Consider the following 25022-nt stretch of genomic DNA (forward strand, 5'->3'; position numbering starts at 1 on the left):
AAGTTAAGCAGATAATAATCTGCTTCTATTACTGTCAGTCTTGTAACTTTATACAAATATACAAATCAATACAACCATATTACTTTCTTCTTATATGTATTGATTACTTCCAATTATAAAGCAATAAACAGCAATAGTGTAAAAAATGAAACAAATATTGATGGATAAATACCATATGTAGAACATGGTAGAATGTAGAATGATATTGCAAACATATGTCTTTACTCCTACATGTGAGATGACGAGATTACATTTATTATTGAGTATTCAGAAACTGTGGAGTCAGATCTTATTAAAAATCTGCTCATCTTAATCTTTGTCAGTTTTACATCAGTGTAATGTGGCAAAGGTGTGGCTCAAGTCATTGGCATTTGACAATACACTTTGTCTAAGAAAAAGTATATTCACTCATAAGAATGTGACTAATGTCCTTGGAATGAATATTATTGTTAAAAGTAAACTGAATTGTTTTTTGTATCTATTACTTTTGCCATCAAACGCACAAAATACCAAGGTGACATTAATGTGTTGAAGCAAATATCGAATCAAACAGAGAGCATATTGAGTCTAACATAAAAAGAATCCAATGTAAATATACATATCTCATCAGGTTATTCCAGTGTAATTATACTATCAAAACTGTGTGCAGCTACATACAATTTTCTATAAATTGAATAAAATTTTGCAATATAGTCTCAGTTTGTTTCCCATTATTGACTGAATTATGTGTTTCTAATTGGATATTGAACAGATAAGGAGGAAGTTAGATTAGCTGTCTAGGAAAATTATATTTATTTTCAGGAGGACTGGGTCCTGGTAAGGAAAAAACACATGAATAAAGAAAACAGATTATAATTTAAGCCACATCATAGCAGCCAGGAATTAACCAGTCTCCATGTCTACACTCTTTCTGGAGCACAAACTGAAAGAACAATGATTGCAATAAAATTAACCAAAATCTGTCCTTTGCAGAATAAATTAAGATGTTTTTGGATTATTTACACTTACTTGGAAATGTACTTCACTGCAGATGATTAGGGTAAAGAGTTTCTTGTTAAAAACAAATCATTTTAGATCATCTCATCCCTCTAAAACAAAGAAGAGCAAACCAAGCAAGTAGCCAAGAAGTCAATTAATTTGTAACCATAAAATAGACACTAATTAAAGCAAAATGTTGCTACGGCTGTTCAGAACCAAAGTTTACTTTCCCCTGGATTTTAAGTTAGTCATGACCTCTATAACATGTATGATTCAAGCAAAACTTAACGTCATGAGCCATTAGGATAGAACTGGTTACAGATTGTAGTTCTGATACAGCGGTTGAGGCCTGATAAGTGACGCCCAGTTAAAATTAGATGATTCAGTGGGGGTTCAACAAATTTGAGCAAAAGAACTACCTAAGGTAAGGAAGCTTGGAGATTGTTATGCTTTTACCTATAAGACCAACCTGAGCTATTGTTTAGAGATAAGGTTAAAAGTATTGTGGTATAGCGCAGGGGTGTCGAACTCCGGTCCTGGAGGGCCACAGAGGCTGCAGGTTTTCATTCTGACCATCTTCTTCATTAGTGACTTGTTTTTGCTGCTAATTAACTTCTTTTGCCTTAATTTTAATTAACTTGACTCAGACCCTTAGTTGTTTCTTTTTTCTTAATTAGCAGCCAAACAATAATGAGACACAAAACGAGCCGCCACATGATCAGCTCACCTGTGCCCATCACACAATATCTGAAAATAAAGAAAGGTGAAGATGTCAGTAAGGCTAATCTCTCAGGTCACCAACACATTTTGACAGTGTTCTTAGCGAAAACAAAAAATCAACAGTTTTAGAAATGTCTGCTGTGGCAGAATGAGAGCAGGAACAAGCCATGGAATTAAATAACGGGTTTAATTAACACCAGTAATTGGCTTCTCATTAAGAAAGTGAAACTGGTTGGAATTTGAAGCCCCAATTTTGCTGGTCATCTGTCGGCTCATTTCACATCTCACACCATTTAATGAAGAAACAAATCAATTCAGCAGAAACTTTTTCCTTGTTATACTAATAATGACATGAAGTGTATAATGTGTGAAGACTTTAATCCAAATATCAAATAAACATGTCTGCTTTTATTCAGAACTAAAACCAAAAGAAAAAAATCATACAGTTTACATGTTGCTGTCAATGAGTTACAAACCCAAGCACTAATGTCAATCGACAGAAAGTTAATATATATTCTTGGATAGCGCAGAGGTAAGAACTTCTGCCTTATAACCAAAAGGTTCCAGTTTTGTATCCGGCTGTCAGCAACATTCACGTGGTACAATGAACTTGCCTCTCCCTCTCTGAGTTAATGACGTTTATCTCCATTCTTTTCATAAGGGAAGTGATGACCACAGATGGTGCTGTGGTTGATACCTGCTCAAAACTATTGGTTGTACCAGCAATCAAAGATTTAATGTCTTGTGACCACTATCAGACTATGATGTGGCATTTACGCTTTGACAGCAAAGACACCCGTGGAGAACGTGTGAAAAAGTTTGCTGTGATTTTGGACATCTGGTAATGTTTTGTTGAGAGCTGTGTTTTGAAATACAACCCAAGGGCAAAGACTTTCCGAGTCTGTGGACATAAAGCTTACGGAGCCATTTCTGGACAAAGGCAGAACCGTAACAACAGACAACTTCTTCACAGCGCTTTCTATGGCTAATAGAGTGCTGCACCGGAACACAACTCAGTTTAGCACCATAAATAAAATGGGATTTCCACCTGCAGCTAAAGTCACTTTAGTATGTGAGCAATTTGCCACGCTAATGTTTAGATCTGGCAGTGCCATGCAGTCCCGGGGACAGCAATCAGGTAATCACACCTGCAACAGCTCCCCAGCCTATAAAGGGGAGCGTAAGAAACACAGGCAGGAAGAAAGAGAAACAGAACAAAACAGAGTAGAGGTTAAAGGTCAGAGATAAAGGCAGGAGCAGCAGCAAGCCAGTTCTTAGAGAGAATATGGTGGATGGAAATGGTGCCCCAGGATGTAGTACATGGCCAGCGCTCAGGAAGCGCACAAGGATCACTCCTGCTGAGCAGCCTAGGAGCAGGTGTTATCGTTATGCTCAGAAGGTGAAGCCTGTGACTGTCAGCCGTGAGAGGATGTTATGCTTCGGCTGGCTGGAGCCTGGATTGGCAGCGGTAGGCACGGGAGCAGGGATTAGTGGCTCCCCGTGGAATACTGTGGCTTGGGTGACGGGGTCACAGGCTAGTTTTGCTGCAAGGTCCAAGTAGGGTAAGCCAGAAAGACAATGGTTTTAAAAGGGTAGCACCAGGATGAAAATTTTAAACACATTTGCCTGAATTGTAACCTCGTTTTAATAGATCACTTATTTATTGGATTTTAACCTTCACTGTACACTCATTTTATGTATTAGTTATATATTGATTTTTTTTTCAGCAATGCACTTATGACACTTGTTGGATTTGTTTGTTTTTATAATAAAAGCACTTGCACTTTTCATCATCCCCTTGCTTGGTGTGTTTTGTCCTCATCAACTCAGCTCAGCTGGTAATGTTATCGACGGTGTCGGGTTCAAGGGGCTTCAGTTATGAAAGAGGGAGCAAGGAGCCGACCTGCACCATCACAAGTATATCTAATTACACTGACTCATTTAAGCAGTGCAGAACTGAGGTACTCAAGCTTAAGTGCAGCACTAGATAGTAGAACCTGTAGTAAAGTTTTCTGTGGAACTACTCTCTAAACATGACCTTCAAACTTAGGCAAGTGGACAGCCCAGCCTTGGTAAAGTTTCATACATTTTTTAAGTGGTGGGAACAATGAATCATTTTGTATTACTTAAGAAAATGATAATATCAACCACAGGTTGTAGAATTATGATCCATCCATCCATTATCCAGTCCGCCATATCCTAAATACAGGGTCTCGGTGGTCAGCCAGAGTCAGTCCCAGCCAACACAGGGTATGAGGCAGGAAACAAACCCCAGGCAGGTCGCCACCCCACCGCAGGGTAGAATTATGATGTTAATTCTTATGTTTAGGTTTTGTATTTCTTTTTGCCTTATTCCTCCCAAGTAGATATGTGTGCCTTGCAATGAAAATAAACTATTTTAGAAGTTTTCCTGCACTTAAGTTAAGAAACTCTTGCACATTGTGCTGTATATAGGTAACAATCTTCATTTACTAGTTATCTCAGTTAATCATAAGGTTTCTGCTTTTCAATAATAGCAATTCAAGTATGTACAATTAAGTATTCATCAAATTATACAGATGGTCTTGTAAAAATTCATTATACTTTAAGAGTTAGTCTCTTGAATATCTTAAGGTATGTTTTAAATCTTGTTTCCTTATCTAATTCTGATACAGCACTAGTTTGTAAGCTCTACTATATTTTCTGTCCCTTTTCCATCACAGTAAATTAATCCTTCTGTAACATTCAGTGCCCCATATAAGAAATAATGTACTTATCATTCTGGGCTATAAATTTAGCCTTTCCCGTGTACAGAATAAACACCTCACTGGCTCTAGCTGACAAATTCCTGTTGTAAATTGAGTTAGTGGCTTAGTTTGTTGTTTTGGGCCATTAAATGTGAAATAAAGGCTTGAAAACAAGCATTGGATCAATGGTTGAAAGTAGTAAGCTAGAAAGAAAAGAGTCTAGTGACAGTGATTTAACAATAATATGGGGTGTAATGAGTGAGACAACTAAGGAATGCTCAATGAAACCATTGAAGCTGAAATGGGTAATGGTGCAATTAGATCCTCTGATAGTAAACAAAATACAGAGCCTGAGCATACAGCAAGAACCTGAATGAAACAAAAATGGAACATTGCTTCTTGAATCTATGTGGATGACATAGCAACAAAGAAGACATCTAGTGATTATGAATTAAACAGTAAATCTTTACATTCTTAGTCGACAATCAGGAATTAAAGTGCTACTTTTAAGAAGAGTAGAGCAACATATATAGTAACTACCTTATATAACATCACAAAGCCTGTAATACTAATTAATTAAAACAAAGGAACATGTTTTATATAAACAAAAATTACAATCAAGAATTTTTAATACGATAAACTAGGAAGATTTAAAAAAAAAATCCATCCATCCATTATCCAACCCGCTATATCCTAACTACAGGGTCACAGGGGTCTACTGGAGCCAATCCCAGCTAACACAGGGAGCAAGGCAGGAAACAAACTCCGGGCAGGGTGCAAGCCCACCACAGATTAAAAAAATCAAAAAGTAAAATACATGTATATCACATACAAAAAAACATAACAAATTAGAAAATAAATATATTTATCACAAGTCATAGACCTTTCAATAATACATACAGTATGAAAGATCAATTACACAATTATCAAATGGATCACAATTCAAAATGGAAATTTAATCATAACAAACTGTCATTACTTGTATAACAAGCAACCTACTTTTTAATAACCTGGGAGTAAGATTAGGTTAGGTAGACTATTCCAGAGGGAAATTTGTCTGTAGCAGGAAAATACAAAACCAGAAGACATTTGTGATATTCCAAAAAAACCTGTCTAGAAAACATAATAAGCTGACCACTTTATTTGTCTTCAAATTAACTCACATACCCTTACTTAAACTTCTCCTATACACTAACAAAAGTAAGAATATATGAAATTGTTTATATTTCATAACCTCCAACAATTGGCTAAACAATGATTGTCACAGAGAATTAAGACAAAATAAATTTAGCTTATAAATCGTAAATGTAAATTAGACCACATAAAATCAATGCAGTTTTGGAGCGAAAAGAAAACTAGCATGTACATGATACTTAAGAACCAGGGCAAAGAACATCTAAAATTGATTAAAACAAAAAAGTTCTTGGACATTGGAAAAATTTATTCCAAAACATCTTTTTTTTCATTGATTTATATTAAAATTTCAATTTTATGTTTATGTAATTGGCAGTTCATTCAGTGTTAACCCAAAGAAAGATGCAGGACTCCTGAAACACATCAGTTAATTGGTATTTACATAATTAAACTTCTGAATGGGTGAATCAAGATTTACTTGATGATTGTGTAATTGACTTTTTCATATATATTGTTAAAAGGTCTGACTTATGCTAAACATGTTTATTTTTTTCTAATGTGTATTGTATGTGATATACATGTATTTTCCATTTTTGCTTTTATATATTTGTAGTTCACTATAATAAGAATTCTGAAGGGTAATTTTGGTTGGTTTTAATTAAAATTAATCAGCATATAGCACTACCATTTATGTACCTACCCATTATAAACATCTAGAGTCATTGTACAAGTTTCCAAATATTTTGCATCTCCTCCCTTGGGCTGATATTTTGTTTAGAAGTGCAATCCAGATTCTCAGATTCATAAAGACACAATAGTATTCACTTGAAGAGTAACAGCAACCACTGAATTGTAAAATGTTAAACCATTGCCAATTGCCAGAAATGTATATAACCTATTGAAATTAAATATTTGTTTTCATTAAGTATCTCAGCAAGTATTGTGCCTAACAACTATTTTATAAAATTTTAATACCTGAAACTTAATATTTTGTGAGAAGTTTACAACAAATTTTGGCTGGCAATATGTGAGGATCAGTGTCTGGATCAGTGACCACAAGCCTCATTGGCTCCTTCAAAGAGTAGAAGAAAAGCACTTAGTGTATGATTTACAAATTTTTTTCTGAAATACAAACTACCGTTGCCACTGAGCAATAAGGCATCACATGATGCATCACACTTTTTACAAAAGAAAAGCATGGAAAATGGAGGACAGCTAGTTACACTGATGTTAAAAAAACAAAAGGATTTTTGATCTTGCTGTGGCTATTTCAGATCACTAATGTTTACTAAATAAGTAGTAATTAACATTTTGCATTGCATTTATACATACATTTTTAGCAAATGAAACTATCAAACTATAACAACTACATTCAATCTACACATGCATTCTCCAATTGTTAAAAGAAATACTGTTTCTGAAAACAAATTAGTCTACATTTTAAGGTTTTCTTTGGGAGAAATCATTATTTTGTAATTATTAAAAATATGTAATATAATAAATCAAGTCATCAGACCTGAGAAGGTGTTGAAGCCATTGCTGAAATCTTTTCACACTTCAAACAATCAACTAGATTTCTCTGTTTCTTATAACATGAGAAAACTTAATAATGGTGTATGTCATTCATGGAAAGAGAGTGTTCCAAGAATTTAAACATACACTTTTTCTGCTGTGATCAGTTTCAATTTAATATAGCATAAGCAGGACACATCAGGTTTTCTTTGTAAGGCAGGAATGACTTTGATAATACTTGGATATTTTCAACTACAAATACACGTACCGGCTTTTAACAATGGCTCTCTACTCTGCAGTGCTGAAAGAAATAATAATACAATTCTGCCACAGACATTTCAAGCACTGGATGATGGACACAAAAACTTGCCAAAAAATGTAAGGCGAGGTGAACTGTAGCTTTGAATGAGAAAGGCTGCAGTACCACAATAATCAGCACTCTAAAGTCATCTGAAGTCAATTTCTTCTTCTCCATATGAAATCCAACTCTCTCCAGACATGAGATCTGTTTTAATCTACTCTTTAAGGCATGCACTTTTATACAGCAGTGCGCTATGGTGCTACTTGTAAGAGACATTATATAAAGGTTTCTTGACTGAAAACCTATCACTTACAAAAGGCAGGATGTTGTATGATATTCTTCAAGAAACATGCCTTATAAAACAACAAAAAAGTTAGTGTAAATCTCAGTATAAGATACAGCTATATAAAAAATTGTTATATTTATGAAATTAAGTGATTCACCTGATGTTGATATAATAATTTGACAACATCCACATACTCTACTTATATGAAACCATGGCTTAACACTAGAATTACCAGAGCCTATGAGAAAACTCGTAAATCCGGACCACCTTAAATCCGTTCGCACCTCTCCGTCAGCGTCTTTGTCCTGTAAATATGCCAATTAAGTCGAGCAGCCGGCTATTCCATCCCCCACCATCGCAGAAAGTTCACTAAGTTCTCCCAGCTTGTGCCTTGTTTGATTATCTGGGAGTGAGAGAACTGCTGGAGTTTTAGAGTGGAAATAATAGATCGCTGGTGAATCTGCCTTCTTCGTATCTCACCATCACTTTATTTTTTGTTATTCAGTTTTATTGAGTGTTCCTGCTCACGCAGAATTAGTATGCACCTTATTGTGTATGATGTCAAAAAAAAAAACACAGATGTAGGTACACTATATGATATTTTAAAGAAATCATTTTATGACCTGAATAGTACCGATCAGAAAACATCATCGCATTAATGCAATATTATTTGAAAACGAACAGCATCAGATCGAGTATGAATTTACTCTGGCGCTGTTACTTAGAGTCAAATCAGGAGAAATTTTCATAAAACCACATTGTATGAAAGACAATAAACAACAAAGGGCAAAAAAGCAAAACTACACTGAACCTGAGGCAAATCGACAAGGGCAAAGTGATGACTAGTATGCACATTTAATATGGCTGTGCTAGTGCTACATTGTGAGGGAGGCTAAATTAGCAGGTTGACAATCTATTACTAATACTATTTTCAAATACTTCTTAGAACACATTCTAAATATGTTTCCAAATAAACATGTTTGTGAACACTGTTTCAGTAGCTTCCTGAAAAAGCAAGCATAATAAACACAATAAGAATGCAATAAATTAAGTATAACAGTCATTTATTCATTTATTGATAATTTCCAAACTCATTTTTATATAGTAGGTTTGCTGGGACCCACAGATTTATCCAGCACCTGAGGTCGGAAAAAACCCTAAATGGGACCATTTTTCATTAAGGGGCTTGTTTACTTGGACCTCCCCCACATCAACATTTTTGGGATGTGGGATGTAACCAAATAAATATATTTATCCATGTTCTGATTATTGTGACAGTATTTGGGAATTCTACAAAGGCAGATGAATCCAACTGTGCGGTATTTTCAGCTGATATTATTATATGTCTTGTATGTAAAACCTTTGATGTAACTAAACAATACAATATAATATACAGTACTAGTTTAGAAAGGTATGCTGATTCAGAAACTGCTATATAACCTAAATATTGCTGTAGAATCTATTCATATTGCAAAATACATTATATTTACTGTAAAATTGGGGTTTATCATTTCATAAATCAAAAGAGTCTTTACATATTCTGCCATTAACAGCAAGTAACACCACAAGGCGATTTAAAAAGAAAGCAACATGTTAACATTTTCTAATTCAAGATGCACTCTGTTTCATGCAATAAATTTCAGCACTATAGTATGGAAGGCAGGTAGTTGTTTCAAAAAATAACCTGGAGTTTATTTGACTTCAGACTGCTACGGTGTACATTGAAATCTAGGCATAACAAAAATACACAACAAATATACAGTATATGGAACTAATATATATAATACATTGTACTGTTACAGAGGATAAAACTAGGCTTATCAAAGACCGAGAGCCAAGCCGAAAATATACTTCCTTTTGTTCAGGTTTCTTGAAAATCCCTCATTATTTAAGTCACTTAGACAGTATCCTATAGCTGACCCCAAGTGTCCAAAAAGGGTTTAATCTACTTGTTGCTGTGGTACAATTTTAGTTATAATGCTTCTTGATTTCCTAACAATACATATGCCTTTGGGAAGTCCTTTTGCTTCAAGGCACCTTCAGGCTGATAACTCGCCCCACATTAGTATGCTGTACAATAACAGTAAAAAGTTTAAAATAGCACTGCCACTGTATACTCAGTTGAAATCAAAACATATTTCAGGGACAATCAGCAATTACATTTCTAGTTGTATCTTCTTTCACCCAAATTATGAACACTAAAGGAGTCGGGAACGTGTAAAACCTTTCCAGGTCACTAAAACTGCACTGCATACAAGGCAACCTCTAACTTGCTTATGTATCTTGTTGGAGAAGTAGCTAAAAATTAGCAAATGGTGGACACTTACTTTGAATAGCTGAAGTTATTTCATCCTACAGATCCTCTACTGAATTGAGGTCTGGTACCAACACATTAACATAAACCAAATGTACAGTAAATTTACAAAGCACACACAAAATATAAACAAATACTGTGAAATAAAATAAATCTGCCAGGGTGCATGCAGATCTACATAAGGTAATACTGTCAGTAGCTGTATTGTGTCTCTAACCTTATGGCTTTAAGTTCACTACAGATAATATAATAATCCTGCAAAGCAAAAATCATAAAATAAAAAGTATAATTAGCTCCACCTGCACTTTATGCTAAAAAACAGCCATGTGCAAGATACACCATACAGTTCAAGTTTTTAAAGGGACATCAGGGCGTCTGAACCCATCCATTGTACTATTGTATTCTGAGCTCTAAAAACCTGTCCCTTTTCAACTCATACTAGAAATAATTTTTCCAAGTTTTTGAACTTTGCCTTTCTGTATGAAATATTTTAAAAAATTATTTTCTGCCCATATGATGCAATGCTTAACTGAGTTATTCTACAAGATGCATTTCTAGCCCAATTCAAGTAGCCTCTCCTTTTGCAAAGCAGACAACAGGTTGCACTGCACCAAATTCACAATCAAGCCTGCAGTCATACATTTGGTCTAAAATGACAGCAGGGCTACCTGCTGTGTTAGGATTCGGCTGGATACTCATTACAGCTTAATGCAAATGAGATGGCACTGGTCCAGATGCTCATCATTTTTATTTTAATGCGACACAAAATGGCATCTGCATAATAAAATGCAGTCCATATGTGAGGAAGATGGCTCTGGCATGAACCCATGGGACTGAGCAGGAGCGGCTTGCAGTGTTTGGGGAGGGACTGCTGGCATGGCGATTAGGCAATCGAAGAATGAAGCAAGGTGCAAAATGTCAACTGCAACAACACTGTAATGAGCTTCACATACACTTCTTTCTTCACCTTCCCCCACTTTCTGAATGTAACGGTTAATCAGCATTTTCTGCCAGCAGAGGCCAGGAGCCAGAGTTTACAGAGCCATGACACTGGTGCCATAGCGCTAATGGGCTTAATGTCGACACTAAGGACTGTCTCTCCTCATTAGGCCTGTGAATCCAAATATCCATTAATTAGTTTGTTAAAAAAAGGAAAAAAATGGTAGTAGCTTTGTTACAGTATACTGTGGTGTAAATCTTAAAAATAAAATAAAAAATGATAAATGAAAAAACAACAAAAACACAGTAAAAGGAAAAGTGTGATGCCACAGCTGAAATATAAATTGCCCTGTACTAGGTCTTGTGAATATAGGCAAGCTTTATCATCAATTCAGCTTTGTGTAGTACATTGAAAGAAAGACTTTACTGGACTAATGGGAATGATAGCTGTGTGCAGTGCTGGTTTATGCAGGTTATTATGTAAAAATGATCAATTTGCCAAAAATGGTGTGGTCACAAACAAGATGCTGGCACACAATTGACCACCAATGATGCTTCTTAGACACAGAGAGAGATACTATCTGTAACCTAAATGGGCATTGTGATAAAGAAGTGATGAATAAACATAAAAATGAGGATCTTAAATACTGTATACTCAACACAAATTCCAAAGTGAACTAGACTACCAAAATGTGGCTGACATGGGACTAATGCAATTTGTAATTAAAAATCACACGGTATACTGTATATTCACAGATCTGGTGCATAGAGTATGTACATTTGTGTACCTATTACATAAAGTTATCCATTTATATTTTAATACTACATTTGATGTTGCATTTAATTTTTCATATATTTATGTTTTACAAAACAGTGGTGCAGTGATTAGCCCCACAGATTTACTGTAGCATCCTGGGTTTGATTTTAATGCTTAGAAGTTTTTCATGTGGAGTTTACACAATCTCACTGTGTCTTTGGCAGGGTTTTGTTCCTGTATTCCAAAAAGCATGCTAATTATGTCAACTGGTGACTTAAAGTCAGTCCCTTGTGAGTGCAGGTGTATGTGTGTGAATTAGCTTTGTAAAGAAGGGCTGGCACCCTGTCCTGACAATTCCTGCCTTGTGATAGGTTTTGGACATCCATGACCCTGAACTAGATTAAGTGGGTTTGACAATGTTATGTTATCAATGAGGTCAAAAATTCTCCCTGTGTTTATATGGATTTTCACTGGGTTCTCCTGTTACTTGCCATATCTTAAACTCTCCAAGTTGGCATTGCATGAATGAGGGAGGGTGTATACTGGGGCTGTCAAATTTTAACAGAATTAGGGTTCAAATACTAATATTAAAAAAGTAATTAATTGAATATATTTAAACATGGATTCAAAGTTGAAAGTAGTACTACATGTACGTTTGTACTTAACAAGCCTTTCTATGCTTCATTATTATTAATACTTTTGGTACTTGGCTCACAGTACGTTTGCAAAGCAAGCAGCGCTTACGATTTGTGCGCTGATCCAGCCTTCATTTGGAAAAATGGCCCTTTACAAAAACAGGATTTTTTTGTGTATGGAAAGTGTCAGGTTCAAAGAGAAAAATGGAACCAAGATACTTTGCATGCACATAATGTGTATATGAAACTCATACAAAAATCACTCATAACAACTTAAACATGTTAAATATATTTATTACTTCAGTCTGCACATCCTTACACTGTCCTCCATCTCTGTGCACAGTGATGCATATTTGTAGTCCTTAAGTGCAAAAGACGTGTAGTCAGTACTTATCTGTATTTTATATAAGCTGAGGCTAATTTGTAAATGTTACATTGTAATGATCCTTTGCCCTCATTATATTTTTGATTTGGCAAAACAACTTCAGTAACAGAAAATAAATAATTCTGGTACTGAGTTAAAAAATATATATATATATATATATATATATATATATATATATATATATATATATATATATACACTGCTCACAAAAATTAAAGGAACACTTTAAAGAAACACATTAGATACATCAGATCTCAATATGAAGTTGGATATCTATACAAATAACGACAGGGCAATGTCTTAGGAACAAAAGGATGCCAAGTCTTTTAATGGAAATAAAAGTTTTCTGCCTACAGAGGGCTCAATTCTGTAGACACCCTAAAATCAGAGTGAAATGAAGATGTGGCAGGCTAGTCCATTTTTTCAAAAACTTCTGCTACTCAAAATGCTTTTCAGTATCTTGTGTGGCCCCACGAGCTTGTATGCATGCTTGACAACGTCGGGCATGCTCCTAATGAGACGACGGATGGTGTCTTGTGGCATTTCCTCCCAGATCTGTATGAGGGCATCCCTGAGCTGTTGTACAGTCTGAGGAGCAACCTGGCGCCTAATGGACCGAAACATAATGTCCCACAGATGTTCTATTGGGTTTAAGTCAGGGGATCGTGAAGGCCATTCAATTGTTTCAATTCCTTCATCCTCCAGCTACTGCCTGCATACTCTTGCCACATGAGGCCGGGCATTGTCGTGCATTAGGAGGAAACCAGGACCTACTGCACCAGCGTAGGGTCTGACAATGGGTCCAAGGATTTCATCCTGATACCTAATGGCAGTCAAGGTGTCTTTGTCTAGCTTGTAGAAGTCTGTGCGTCCCTCCATGGATATGCCTCCCCAGACCATCACTGACCCACCACCAAACTGGTCATGCCGAATGATGTACAGCATAACATTCTCCATGGCTTCTGCAGACCCTTCAACGTCTGTCACATGTGCTCAGGGTGAACCTGCTCTCATCTGTGAAAAACAACAGGGTGCCATTGGTGGACCTGACAATTCTGGTATTCTATGGTAAATGCTGACCGAGCTCCACTGCGCTGGGTTGTGAGCACAGGGCCCACTAGAGGACGTTGGGCCCTCAGACCACCCTCAAGAAGTCTGTTTCTGATTGTTTGGTCAGAGACATTCACACCAGTGGCCTGCTGGAGGTCATTTTGTAGAGCTCTGGAAATGCTCATCCTGTTTGTCCTTGTCCAAAGGAACAGATACCAGTCCTGCTGATGGGTTAAGGACCTTCTATGGTCCTGTCCAGCTCTCCTAGACTAACTGCCTGTCTCCTGGAATCTCCTCCATGCCCTTGAGACAGTGTTGGGAGACACTGCAAACCTTCTGGCAATGACACACATTGATGTGCCATCCTGGAGAAGTTGGATTTCCTGTGCAACCTCTGTAGGGTCCAGGTTTCGCCTCATGCTACCAGTAGTTACACTGACCATAGCGAAATGCAAAACTAGTGAAAAAAACAGTCAGAAAAGATGAGGAGGGAAAAATGTCAGTGGCTTCCACCTGTTAAACCATTCCTGTTTTGGGGATCATCTCATTGTTGCCCCTCTAGTGCACCTGTTGTTAATTTCATTAACAGCAAAGCAGCTGAAACTGATTAACAACCCCCTGTGCTACTTAACTGACCAAATCAATATCCCAGAAGTTTCATTGACTTGATGCTATACTCTGATTAAAAAGTGTTCCTTTAATTTTTTTGAGCAGTATATATATATATATATATATATATATATATATATATATATATATATATATATATATATATATATATATATATATATACACAAACATACATACACAAAAAAAAATCACAAGAGGCGTTCCAGTTTAAAAAACAACAGCAGATTGTTGAAGGTAGATCAAATGTGCTGAACAGCCCAGTTTGATAAGTTTGTAGATCGGGATACCAGCTGAGTGCAGCGAAGGGGGTTCCAGTGGTCAAAGAATAAAATACAGGATTTAATTAAACAGAATTCTTTTCCCCCTTAACAGACTCGGCAAAAATGTAATACATGTAATGTTAATACTTCATCACACCTTTGTCTTAGGAATGTGTCAAGCCAGCTCCTCCAAAAGACACAAGTGTTTGAGATATCTCAATATGCTATCCTGACATGTAAAATGCAGTTTAAAGAGGTGATTTTAAAGGTGTTATGATAATAAAAGGAAGGACAGAAATGACATCATTGTCTGCTTAATGGTTTTAAAATAAAGAAAACTGCAAATATGAGATCTCAGGTTCAAAGGTTTAACAGAACAAGATCAGGAGAAAAATAACACTTTTAGAGTGTTGCAGAAGTGTTTAAAATCTGTTGTTAGTGCACCCTTTTAACCATAAAGCAAAAGAGTGGGTGTGAAACTCTGTATATCATAAATGACAATACAAACTAACAATTAAGCACTTGCAAAAGACAGAAGTATTGCAGCATGCCATATATGGAGTAACAAGACACCAAAATTAGTGCAAGGCAAAATAAAGGGCCATTCTTTTACCATTAAATGTCAGTATTTGCCATCAAATAAGAATTTTTAATGGAGATGTGAATTATATTCAAATGGTGATATTCAATCTGACAGGCCTAGTATATATTCAGTCTAGTGGTGACTATTGCCTTGCATCCATTGTTGCCAAAAACCTTTTATTGGATATCTGAATGAATAAAAACTGATCTGTCCTAACCTTCACAGTGGTGCTTATATATGGAATAAGCAACATTGATCTATAAGGACATTCCCAGTCGGAGTAAGTCCCATTACCTACCTGTGGTCCATTAGTAAAATATGTAAGTGAACAATTGCACTACAGTCTTAAACAGGTCAAGCATGTTGGGCTGATGCTTAGAATAGAAATATATAAAATAGTGATAATTTATGCAACTTACTGTATTTGTATTATGTGATATTTTCATTCTGACTTGATGCTCAAATATTAATGAACTTTAAGTAGAATATTTCTTTTTGATAATAGTTTTGTCCATTTCACAAAGTATTTTCAGAATATAACTGCTTTAAAACATGAAAATCAAGTAAATATAATTCATTCTTTAATAGAAAGAAACTGCAAATTAACTTTTTCATTACATCAAATGGTGAGGGCTTAACAGCTATCATACAGTATGTTGTAGATTTGTCAGTGTGAAACAAATTCTAACATAATGAATCATTTTGAAGCCTGCTTTATCAAGGTTAAAGTCACTGGGGCAACAGCCTACCCTGGACGAAACAGGGTAGCAGCCCACAAAAGTCTAAATTCACAGACACGCCTATACCCACTCACACCTGACAATTTTAGAGTCACTACTTAACCTAGCATAGACATGTTTAGGAAACAGAAAACAAACCAAAGTATATGAATAAAAACTCAAAAAATGTGCAGACCACATAAATACATTAGTTAACTAGTAAAATTCAAACCCTGAACTCGGGAACTGCAAGGCAGCAGAACCTACACCATCCAGTGTGAAATAAGATCAGTGACATTTTGCAAATCATTTTTGTTACAGTTATGATTTACTTGATCTTTCTTACATATAAGCCGCTCATGCAAATCTTTGAATGTTAAATTGCAGTTGGTCAGCAATTGGATTATTCTAAAATTGTTTTAGCATCTACTTCTTCATTTTACAGTTTACAGTCTAAAGAAAGCTGGCAAATAATTGATCATCAGTATTAAAGCAGTCACTATCTGCATCTAGGCGACAAACAACTTTACCGTAACAGAAAATGAATTGCCACCTTTAAACTGTCCATTTAATAGTGAGTGTGGCTGTTTGCATGAGTGTGCACTGTGACTGACTCCCACTCAGTCCAGAGGTAGATGCAGCCTTGTGCCCAGTATCACAGTTTACTATGACTGTTACCAATGTTCAAGCTAGAGCTAAATTTGATGTCTTAACCAACTGAGAAGATTATTATATATAGTGCCACATAGTGTTTTAATTTTGAATGCAATCTCAAAGTACTTCTATAAAGCAGATTTGATGTTGTACATATTTCAAGTATCAGTGCAGGGGAAGATTAAGTGACTTGCTCAAGGTAACACAGTAAGTGAAAAGCATGCACTAAATCAGCAGACAAAATTTTGCTTTACAGACCAACATTAGCCACTAAGGTACACTGTCTAATAAATATTTTATTTTAGTACATGTACATATGATAGTGTACTCAGTCTTCTAAACCCAATTTTTCAGTCTAGAGTTTAAGGCATAATATTCCAATTTTAAATCATTACACAACAGTCATCATATCCTAAATTGTGCCTTGCGTCATGACAGTTTGGTGTTTCACCCAAGATTGGTTTCTGTTTTCTGCCTAGACCTGCAATGGAAATCACAACCCTTGAAGCATGACTTTAAATATGAATGCCAAAATAACTGGATTAAGAAAATGAATGAATAATTGAATAGCATCTTATTAGTTTTCCAAAGTTGGTACACTTTTGAATACCTCTTCAAAGCAGGGTCTGCATTGCAGTTTTATTATTCTAGTTGTTGTGATTGTCATATTCCCAAATACAGTTATGGTTTATATTATTTGCCCATTTTGTTGAATAGTATCATGGGAATATGACAAAAAATCTACATGCATTTTTATTTAGGGTTGCACTTCAGGCAAACAGCATAACAGGGAAATAAAACTATAGCAGGGGAAAACAGTCCATGACTTTTTGCTGCCTACTTCTTTGCCTTTTATCGAATACCTACATGGTTCTTTGCTTACAGTACTCTACATTACAGATTATAGCAGAATGCAGCCTAGGTTTGACAACACTCTTACCAACAAATCAGTATGACAGTTAATAAAATATAATGTAGTTTTAACTGACACTAGAACAGCTTTTTCCAGTTCATCTGTATTGTGGAAGGGGTGGTGGGTAGATGGGGAAAGGGAGGGGGAGGAGGCTGAGATCAGTATATAAATAAGAAAAAGGGAAATTGTTCATTTGTTTCAGTGTTTTCTTTTTTCACTTTTGTTTACTACACTTTAGCATTTTATTTTGTTGCTTACTTTTTTTCTTAAGTTTTATTTATTTGTAAGTCCGTAAATAGGCCATTATTTCTCCCCTCAGGCTAGAGACGAAGATGGACAAGGTGACACATTTCCCCAGCACCACTATTCTAAGGAAACTCCAAGGCTTGTCTTCAAGATAAACAGCGATGTACTTGTAAGAACATTTAAAAAAAAAGTCAGAGCATCTATATAGAAGAGGTTTAGTAATAATGTTTTTGGGATAAATGAATGCTTTATTTTCTTTATGCATATGATTTGTTGATCCTTTATCAGCTGCTTAGTCTTGTTTTACTATGTTTTAGTATATAGCAGATGCATACTAAAACTAAATGTTATGCCCTCCACATGTTTATACTGAAGTGCACTCAGTATAAATATGATTGAAATTTGTAGAAAATATGTGATTATGATGCTAGCAAAAATACAGCATCATTAAACATATGAAAGAAATAAAAACTATTAACTTAGACCTAAAATGATTTCTATGCACCATAGTTGTTGTAGATGGGTACTTGTGTAGCAATAATGGAAGGGAGCGAGATGTAGTCCACAAGCATTCATCCTGACCCTGCTAAAAGCTTTTCGAACATTGTTTGATACGAGTGATCTTGCCAGCTCGAACCTGGAAGCCTCATGATTGACTGTTATCTAATGCAGTTATCTTCTCCTAGGCTATGCAATTCATCATTAGTGTATACTTATGGACATTTCTGGACTACAGAAGACATGAATGTATTAAAGCATCATTCACTGGAGCACAAAGGAACTTATAAGAAATTTGATAGAAAGGCATACTATAGGTAAATATTATAGCCTATTCTCAGTGCAACTCAAATGTTCCCACATACTCTGGATATACTGTATATGCACTGCATTTTATTTAATTCAATTATAGTGAACATCTTTTTGGGATTAATTTGCCCTTTGACCATCTCCTCTTTGTGTTGTCACTCTTCTTTACTGAATAGCCAGTCTTTGCTGGCTAAATACACTAGCTGATGCATTTGACTGTAGCACTGTTCTTACACTGCCTTATTGCTGGACAGCAATGTGGTGAATAATTAGTACATTAAAATATAATTAAACTTCATTATTTTATAAGAGCACATAGAAGCCTGTTGAGTTTGTACTCTAACTCAGTTCAATGATCTGTCAAAGCTGGTCCAAACTCCCAGGTATAAGGGAGCACAATAACTAACTATATTTCAAATTTTACATGAGAAGATTTTAAGGAATAAAATGATTACTCACAGAAAATGTCAACAAAGGCAAAATAGTAATAATTAAATCTAATTGACATGGTGGTTAATTAATGCATTATAATACAATTTAAAAATTACATAAAAAGAATGGAATAGCCAGCATATTGATTGGTTAGTTTTAGTGTAATACAGGGATTCTCTAAAATCAACAAAAAAAGTTAAACTAACACATTTTTATTTGAATATATGTTTATATATACACACACACACACTTATAACAACAACAGCATAAATACCATACATATGAATTTACTATTAAGTATGAAACAATATAATTAGTCCACTATACAAATCATCGAACAATTTAGTCTTCACAAAACCCAAAATATTCAATTTTCATGAAAGAAATGTACACTACAAAAAATTCAAATCAGTGCACAAATGCATTGATTAAAAAAAAACAAAAAGCTTACAAAAATATATATATATATAAAATATTTTTGTAAGCTTTTTCTTTTTTATTAAAATAAATATTTGCATATTAACAAAAAATATTTGCACAACAGTATCATAAGACATATTGCTTCTTAATTAGCATATGCAAACAAACATTCCATTGTAGACTGTTCATGTAACAATAACGACCCTATAAACCTACAAAGTAACGTCACCGCAGTGCAAAACCATACAAATTTAAATGTATCCTTTTGTTTTCTGCGTTACTATCAAACCTTGCTCCAACAGTGCCCCTGCTTTTAACTCCTGCTTGAATGCCTTACTGACCCATTTGCTGTCGTTCCTGACAGGATCTAGAACTTAATGTTATACTTCAGTTTAAAGAAAAAAAAATTAACATTAACATTCTGCATGAAGCAGAGACCTCTCCACAATATTTTATTGCAAGGAACATACGCACTTGTCAAAGACATGGTAGGGACACAAGTAGGATTTGACCAGAAAACAAGCATTAGGAATTTGTCTGCTTTCTCTCTTTGACTTGCTAGAGACCTTTTGTTGAGAGCAATGCAAGATTCATTTCTGTATAATTTCACCTTGCTTTAATTAACCCTATTCCTGAATTGTATCACTGAAAGATGTATCAATGTCTCCTCTCTAGCACTCATTCTCACATCCACGATTCGTGAAAGTTGCAGTATATACAATTAGCTGCTCCTAGATGGGTTTGAGTATATCACGAGAGCTGTTCAAATACTAAAAGTTTGTGCTTCAGTGGTCCTGAACAATTTGAAAAGAAGCCTGTAGTGGATCTATGAAACAATGTTGTGAGTCACAGTACCCGTAATTGTATGCAAAACACTTACCCTGTGGTCCCATTCCATCTTCACGTACAGTGATGTTTATATTGTGTGCCAACAACTTTCACCTTCATGTCATTATGCAAGCAGTGAATAACTGTTCTGCCAAAGTGAAGTCAGATTGTAATGTCATACCTTAGTTCTAGTTTTTCAGTCAGATTTTTACAACTCCTGGTTTTACTGAAAGACATTTTAATTTGCCTTTGTGCTTAATTTCAGTCATGTGGTAATATCATACAATACATGATTCAAGGGCACATTTTGAATTGGCAATACTTTATATCTTGAAATTCAACACAAAAAAAAGTACATATGTGAGAAACACAACTTATTTAAGTGTAGAATAAAAATAGTTCAACCAGTGCAGGGTTGGTTCTCCTTTGCGCCTTATGCTTTTGGAATAGAAACTGCCTCCTCGTAAGTCTGAACTTGGAATATAACTTAGAAAAATGATATGTGTATAAAACCAGTTGAGCAACAGGCATGTGTTTCGAAGCATTACACCAACATCCTTTCCTATCAACATGACAGGCATACAATTACTGAAATTAATTCATTCAAGTTGGCTTGAAGATGTTATATTATATCATGTAGAAACCAGACCTAACCACTTTCTCACAGCTCCAAGGAGTTGGGTTCAATTCTTGACCTATGTCAAGGTTGTTTTCCCTGTGTCCATTGGGGATATATCTGAATACTCTTTCCAACAATTTCATAAAAATATATGTAATTTAATTGTCTTTGGCTGGACTATGCCCTATATTAAACTGGGTTTCCACTGGACCTGCCCCCTGCCTTACATCTAATGCTTCCAGGATAGGTTTTGGTTCTCAGTAAATTTGTAATGAATAAAGCAGATTCACAAAAAGGATGAAAGTAATACTGAAAACATTATGTACAATAGGAATGCTGTGGTAAAGAGGCTGAGCAGTAATGTACAGTACTTTACATATGTACATAATTAATACATACTCATTTATTGTTTTTCTAATCCGCATAACAGAGTTAATGGAGATGGGTACAGGAATCAAAATTCACTTTTATGCATCAATGAGTTTTCCCTTACACTATACAATTGCCCAAATGCAAGCATATTGAACTCAATAAAAAAGTAAAAATCTGCAAGTCTTTATAAGATGTTCAGGTTTTAGGAAACTTAGCAAACTTAAAGTGATAGTATTTCTGGTAAGTGTAAACAAGTAAATTAATTGCACAATTGCTCCAGAAATTAGCAATCTAGCCTGTTCACCTATTACACCATGTGAAAAATAAAATAAATAAAATACAGAGGCTAAAAAGAGAAGGTCATCTCATTGGTTAATTCTCAGTCAGACCTGTAACTTGCCACCCAGATAATGTGCATGATGACAGATGAAAGAAGGCAAGGCAATTACTTTGTTAATACAGCAGTATTATTCAGCTTCTCCCTTGACAGTAGTAAATGCACTTTGAATGATGTTAACTATTTGTTTTCAAGAATACCTCAAAGTTGTCAACAGCTTTTTTTATAGTGGAAATTCAATAATCTGTTTTCATTAGCTTTGAGGGGATGCCTAAGCTGATTTAAGTTTAAATACTTAAGATAAAAAATATTTAAACTGTATGGAGCTGTATATATAAAATTGGCCAGACACTTTTGGCTTACATGGATTCAGTACCATGCAAAAAATGAGGATTAAGTGCCTGCAAGGAAAGCCACAAAATATGCTCAAAATGCAATTTCTGAATAGCTGTTTATAAGTCTATGTATTATATCTAAATATTGGATTTTCATGTCCTTTATTCACCTCCACAGTTGTTATTCCTACTGCCTCACATTTGCAGCATCCTGGGAACAACTGTCAGTATGGAGCTTCAATTTGTTTTTTCTAAGTAGTTGCTTCCTTACTTATTTCAATTAAATGAGTATAGGATAAACTAATTGCCGATTGCAAAACATGTCCAGTGGGAGCTTATGTACGAATGCTGTCTGCAAAGAACAAATGTCTTATCCAGAGCTAGGTTCTGTTTTGCACTCAATGCTTCAGAATAGGCTCCAGTCTCCCATGAACCCATACTGTAATAAGAAGTTTCTAAAAATTATCCAATAATAATATTTATAACAACATTTATTTATATAGCACATTGTCATACAAATTATGTAGCTCAAAGTGCTTTACAAGATTAAGAAAGAAAAATACAAAAATAAAATTAGACAATACTAATTAACAAAGAATAAAGAAAGGTCCAATGACCAAGGAGGACAGGAAAAAAAAAATTCCAGAGAAAAAAACTAAATCTAACCCTAACCCTCACTGACATTTTACCTAACATAAATGATCTCAATCAGTCCTCATGGTATTCAGGCTTCATGTGGAAAAATTAGACGATGATGGTCACGTGGACCTCTAGCCTTCAATCCACCAATGTAGGGACTGCATGGTGCTTTGATCAGGTGGCGCATATCGCCACCACAGAAAACCGGAAAAAGAACAGCAGAGAAAGTAGGGGATAGTACGGATTTCGGAGCCATGCAAAAAAAAGATAATTAAATGCATATACAGAATGTCAGGATTACACTAAAATGAACCTATCAGAAAGCCATGTTAAAATAATGGGTTTTTAGCAGTTTTTTTAAAGTGCTCCACTGTATTAGCCTGATAAATTTCTATTGGTGAGCTATTCCAAAAATGTAGGTGCATAACAGCAGAAGGCTACCTCACCACTTCTTTTAAGTTTAGCTTTTGGAATTATAAGCAGACACTCACCTGAAGATCTGAGGTTATGATTTTGAGTGAAACGCATTCCGAAATACGGATGGAGCAACATTATTTAACACTAGAATTATCAGAGCCTACGAAAAAACTCATAGATCCGTCCCACCTTAAAATGCTTCTCACCAATTCCATCAGCGTCTTTGGTCCTTTAAATGTGTTGATAAGCAGCAAACAGCAAGCAGCCTGTTATCACATCCCCACCCCGCACAGTTTTCTCAGCTGAAGTCTATTTACCTGCATGTCAATTGTTTAGAGTTGTATAGAGTGAGAAGTCAAGCAAAATGACACCTTTTATAAATACTATAGAGTTACTTGGAACACTTGCATTTCATGTGTGTTCCGTGTCTACAACGATCTATGCACAGTAAACACATCGTTAAAACAAACGTTTTTCATGTTTTAGTAATAATTGACAAAATGTAGACATGAAGTGTATAATGTGTGAAGCCTGAATTCCAAATATCAAAGAAACACTTTCACAAAAGGTACAAATATAACAGAAGAAATGTACTTCCATTCAAAAATATAACTGCAGGAAAATAACCCGCGTTAGGGTGCGACATTGACACACAGTTGTAACGACAGCTTCGGTGGCGCAACGGTATCAGCTGTTGACTGGTAATCAAAGCTTCACGGGTTTGATCCCAGAGGAGTCCGTTTTGAGAAGTGAGCTGCTCGTATTCTTACTATTTTAGAATAAAAAAATACATTTGATTCCAGTCTGTAATAGCCAGTGTAATTTATGATCCTTGTAAAGGTTAGCTTTGTTTTTTTTATTATTCAGTTTTATTCTAAGCCGCGTTCACGATCCCAACTCCTAACCCCTAACTCAACCCCCAACCCCCGCATTTGACACTGCTGTTTTCACATAGACGCGTTATAACAGAGGTAAACTCAAATCATTTTTAAGACAACAGCCATGTATCTGGAAACAGTGGAGACTGGAAGTCTAATTTGGAAACTATTTCCACAAATCTGCAATGCCCAGATAGTGTCACCTAACCAAGAAAATTAAGCTGCTATTTCTGAAGGAAAGGTGTGTGCATACTGTATTAAAAGACATTTGTGGTTATAATGACATGCTTCACACCAATTGTGCTTAACTACTGGTATTTAATCTTAATTGTTTTGTAATTTTTTGATATGTTGCAGCTTTATGTTAAAATCATTTACATTTATTTGTCCCCTCATTATTCAACACTAAATAGCCCAGAATGGCAAAACAAAACCATTATTTTCTTGTTTTGTGAAAATTTCTTAAACAAATACAAAATAAATATCACACTGACACAAGTATTCAGTCCCTTTGGTATGCCGTGAGATTGAAGGAATTGCTTGCAAAGCTTAGAGACTGGATTGTGTTGCGGCACAGATCTGGGGAAGGCTTCAAAAAAAATGTCTGCAGCACTGAAGGTTTCCAAGAGAACTGTGACCTCTATAATTCTTAAGTGGAAAAAGTTTGGAATAATCATATCAAGAAACGGAATGTTACTTTTGGCTGAGTATCAATCACTGAAACACTCCACCAAACTGGACTTTATGGCAGAGTGGCCATACAGACACCTCTTCTCAATAAAAGACCCCTGAAAACCCACTTGAAGTTTGCAAAGTCATTAGACATTAAAGTACAGTGATATTTCATTGTGCTAGTAACACTATTTATTGGTTTGACTTCAAATATGAAGTAGTGTATTGTGCTACCACTGCACACGTTGGCTCAGTGGTTTCTATATCTCCTTCACAGTTCCAACAACATGAGTTCAGTTCTTGAACCTGTCATTATCTATATTGCATTTACACAAACTTCCTGCCCATTTGCGATTTCACTAACATCCTTAAGATGTTCTTGTTAGATTATCTGGCATCTCCTAAGTGCTTTAGTATGAGTAAGAATAAGTGCTTGCATGTCTGTAACCTGTACTAGACTAGCATGTCATCCAAGGTTTCCTCCTGCTTTCAGCCCCATGTCACTGAGGCTGCCTCCCCACATA

The 25022-nt window shown here is 35.5% G+C and overlaps 1 protein-coding gene across 5 annotated transcripts in view; it reads left to right on the forward strand.

Annotated features, from left to right (window-relative positions):
• The window catches only part of sobpa (sine oculis binding protein homolog (Drosophila) a), a 506753-nt gene that overhangs the window by 258207 nt on the left and 223524 nt on the right, over window positions 1-25022 (forward strand). For 4 of the 5 annotated variants that reach the window (XM_039747882.1, XM_039747881.1, XM_039747886.1 and 1 more), the window contains exon 5: window positions 17816-17911. The exons of the other annotated variant lie outside the window; for it this stretch is intronic. In XM_039747882.1, coding sequence (XP_039603816.1) covers window positions 17816-17911 — 96 coding nt within the window. The remainder of the gene's footprint in view (window positions 1-17815; window positions 17912-25022) is intronic. 5 annotated transcript variants of the gene reach the window in all.

Source organism: Polypterus senegalus, chromosome 3, assembly GCF_016835505.1.
Source record: "Polypterus senegalus isolate Bchr_013 chromosome 3, ASM1683550v1, whole genome shotgun sequence".
Taxonomy (NCBI): Eukaryota; Metazoa; Chordata; class Cladistia; order Polypteriformes; family Polypteridae; genus Polypterus; species Polypterus senegalus.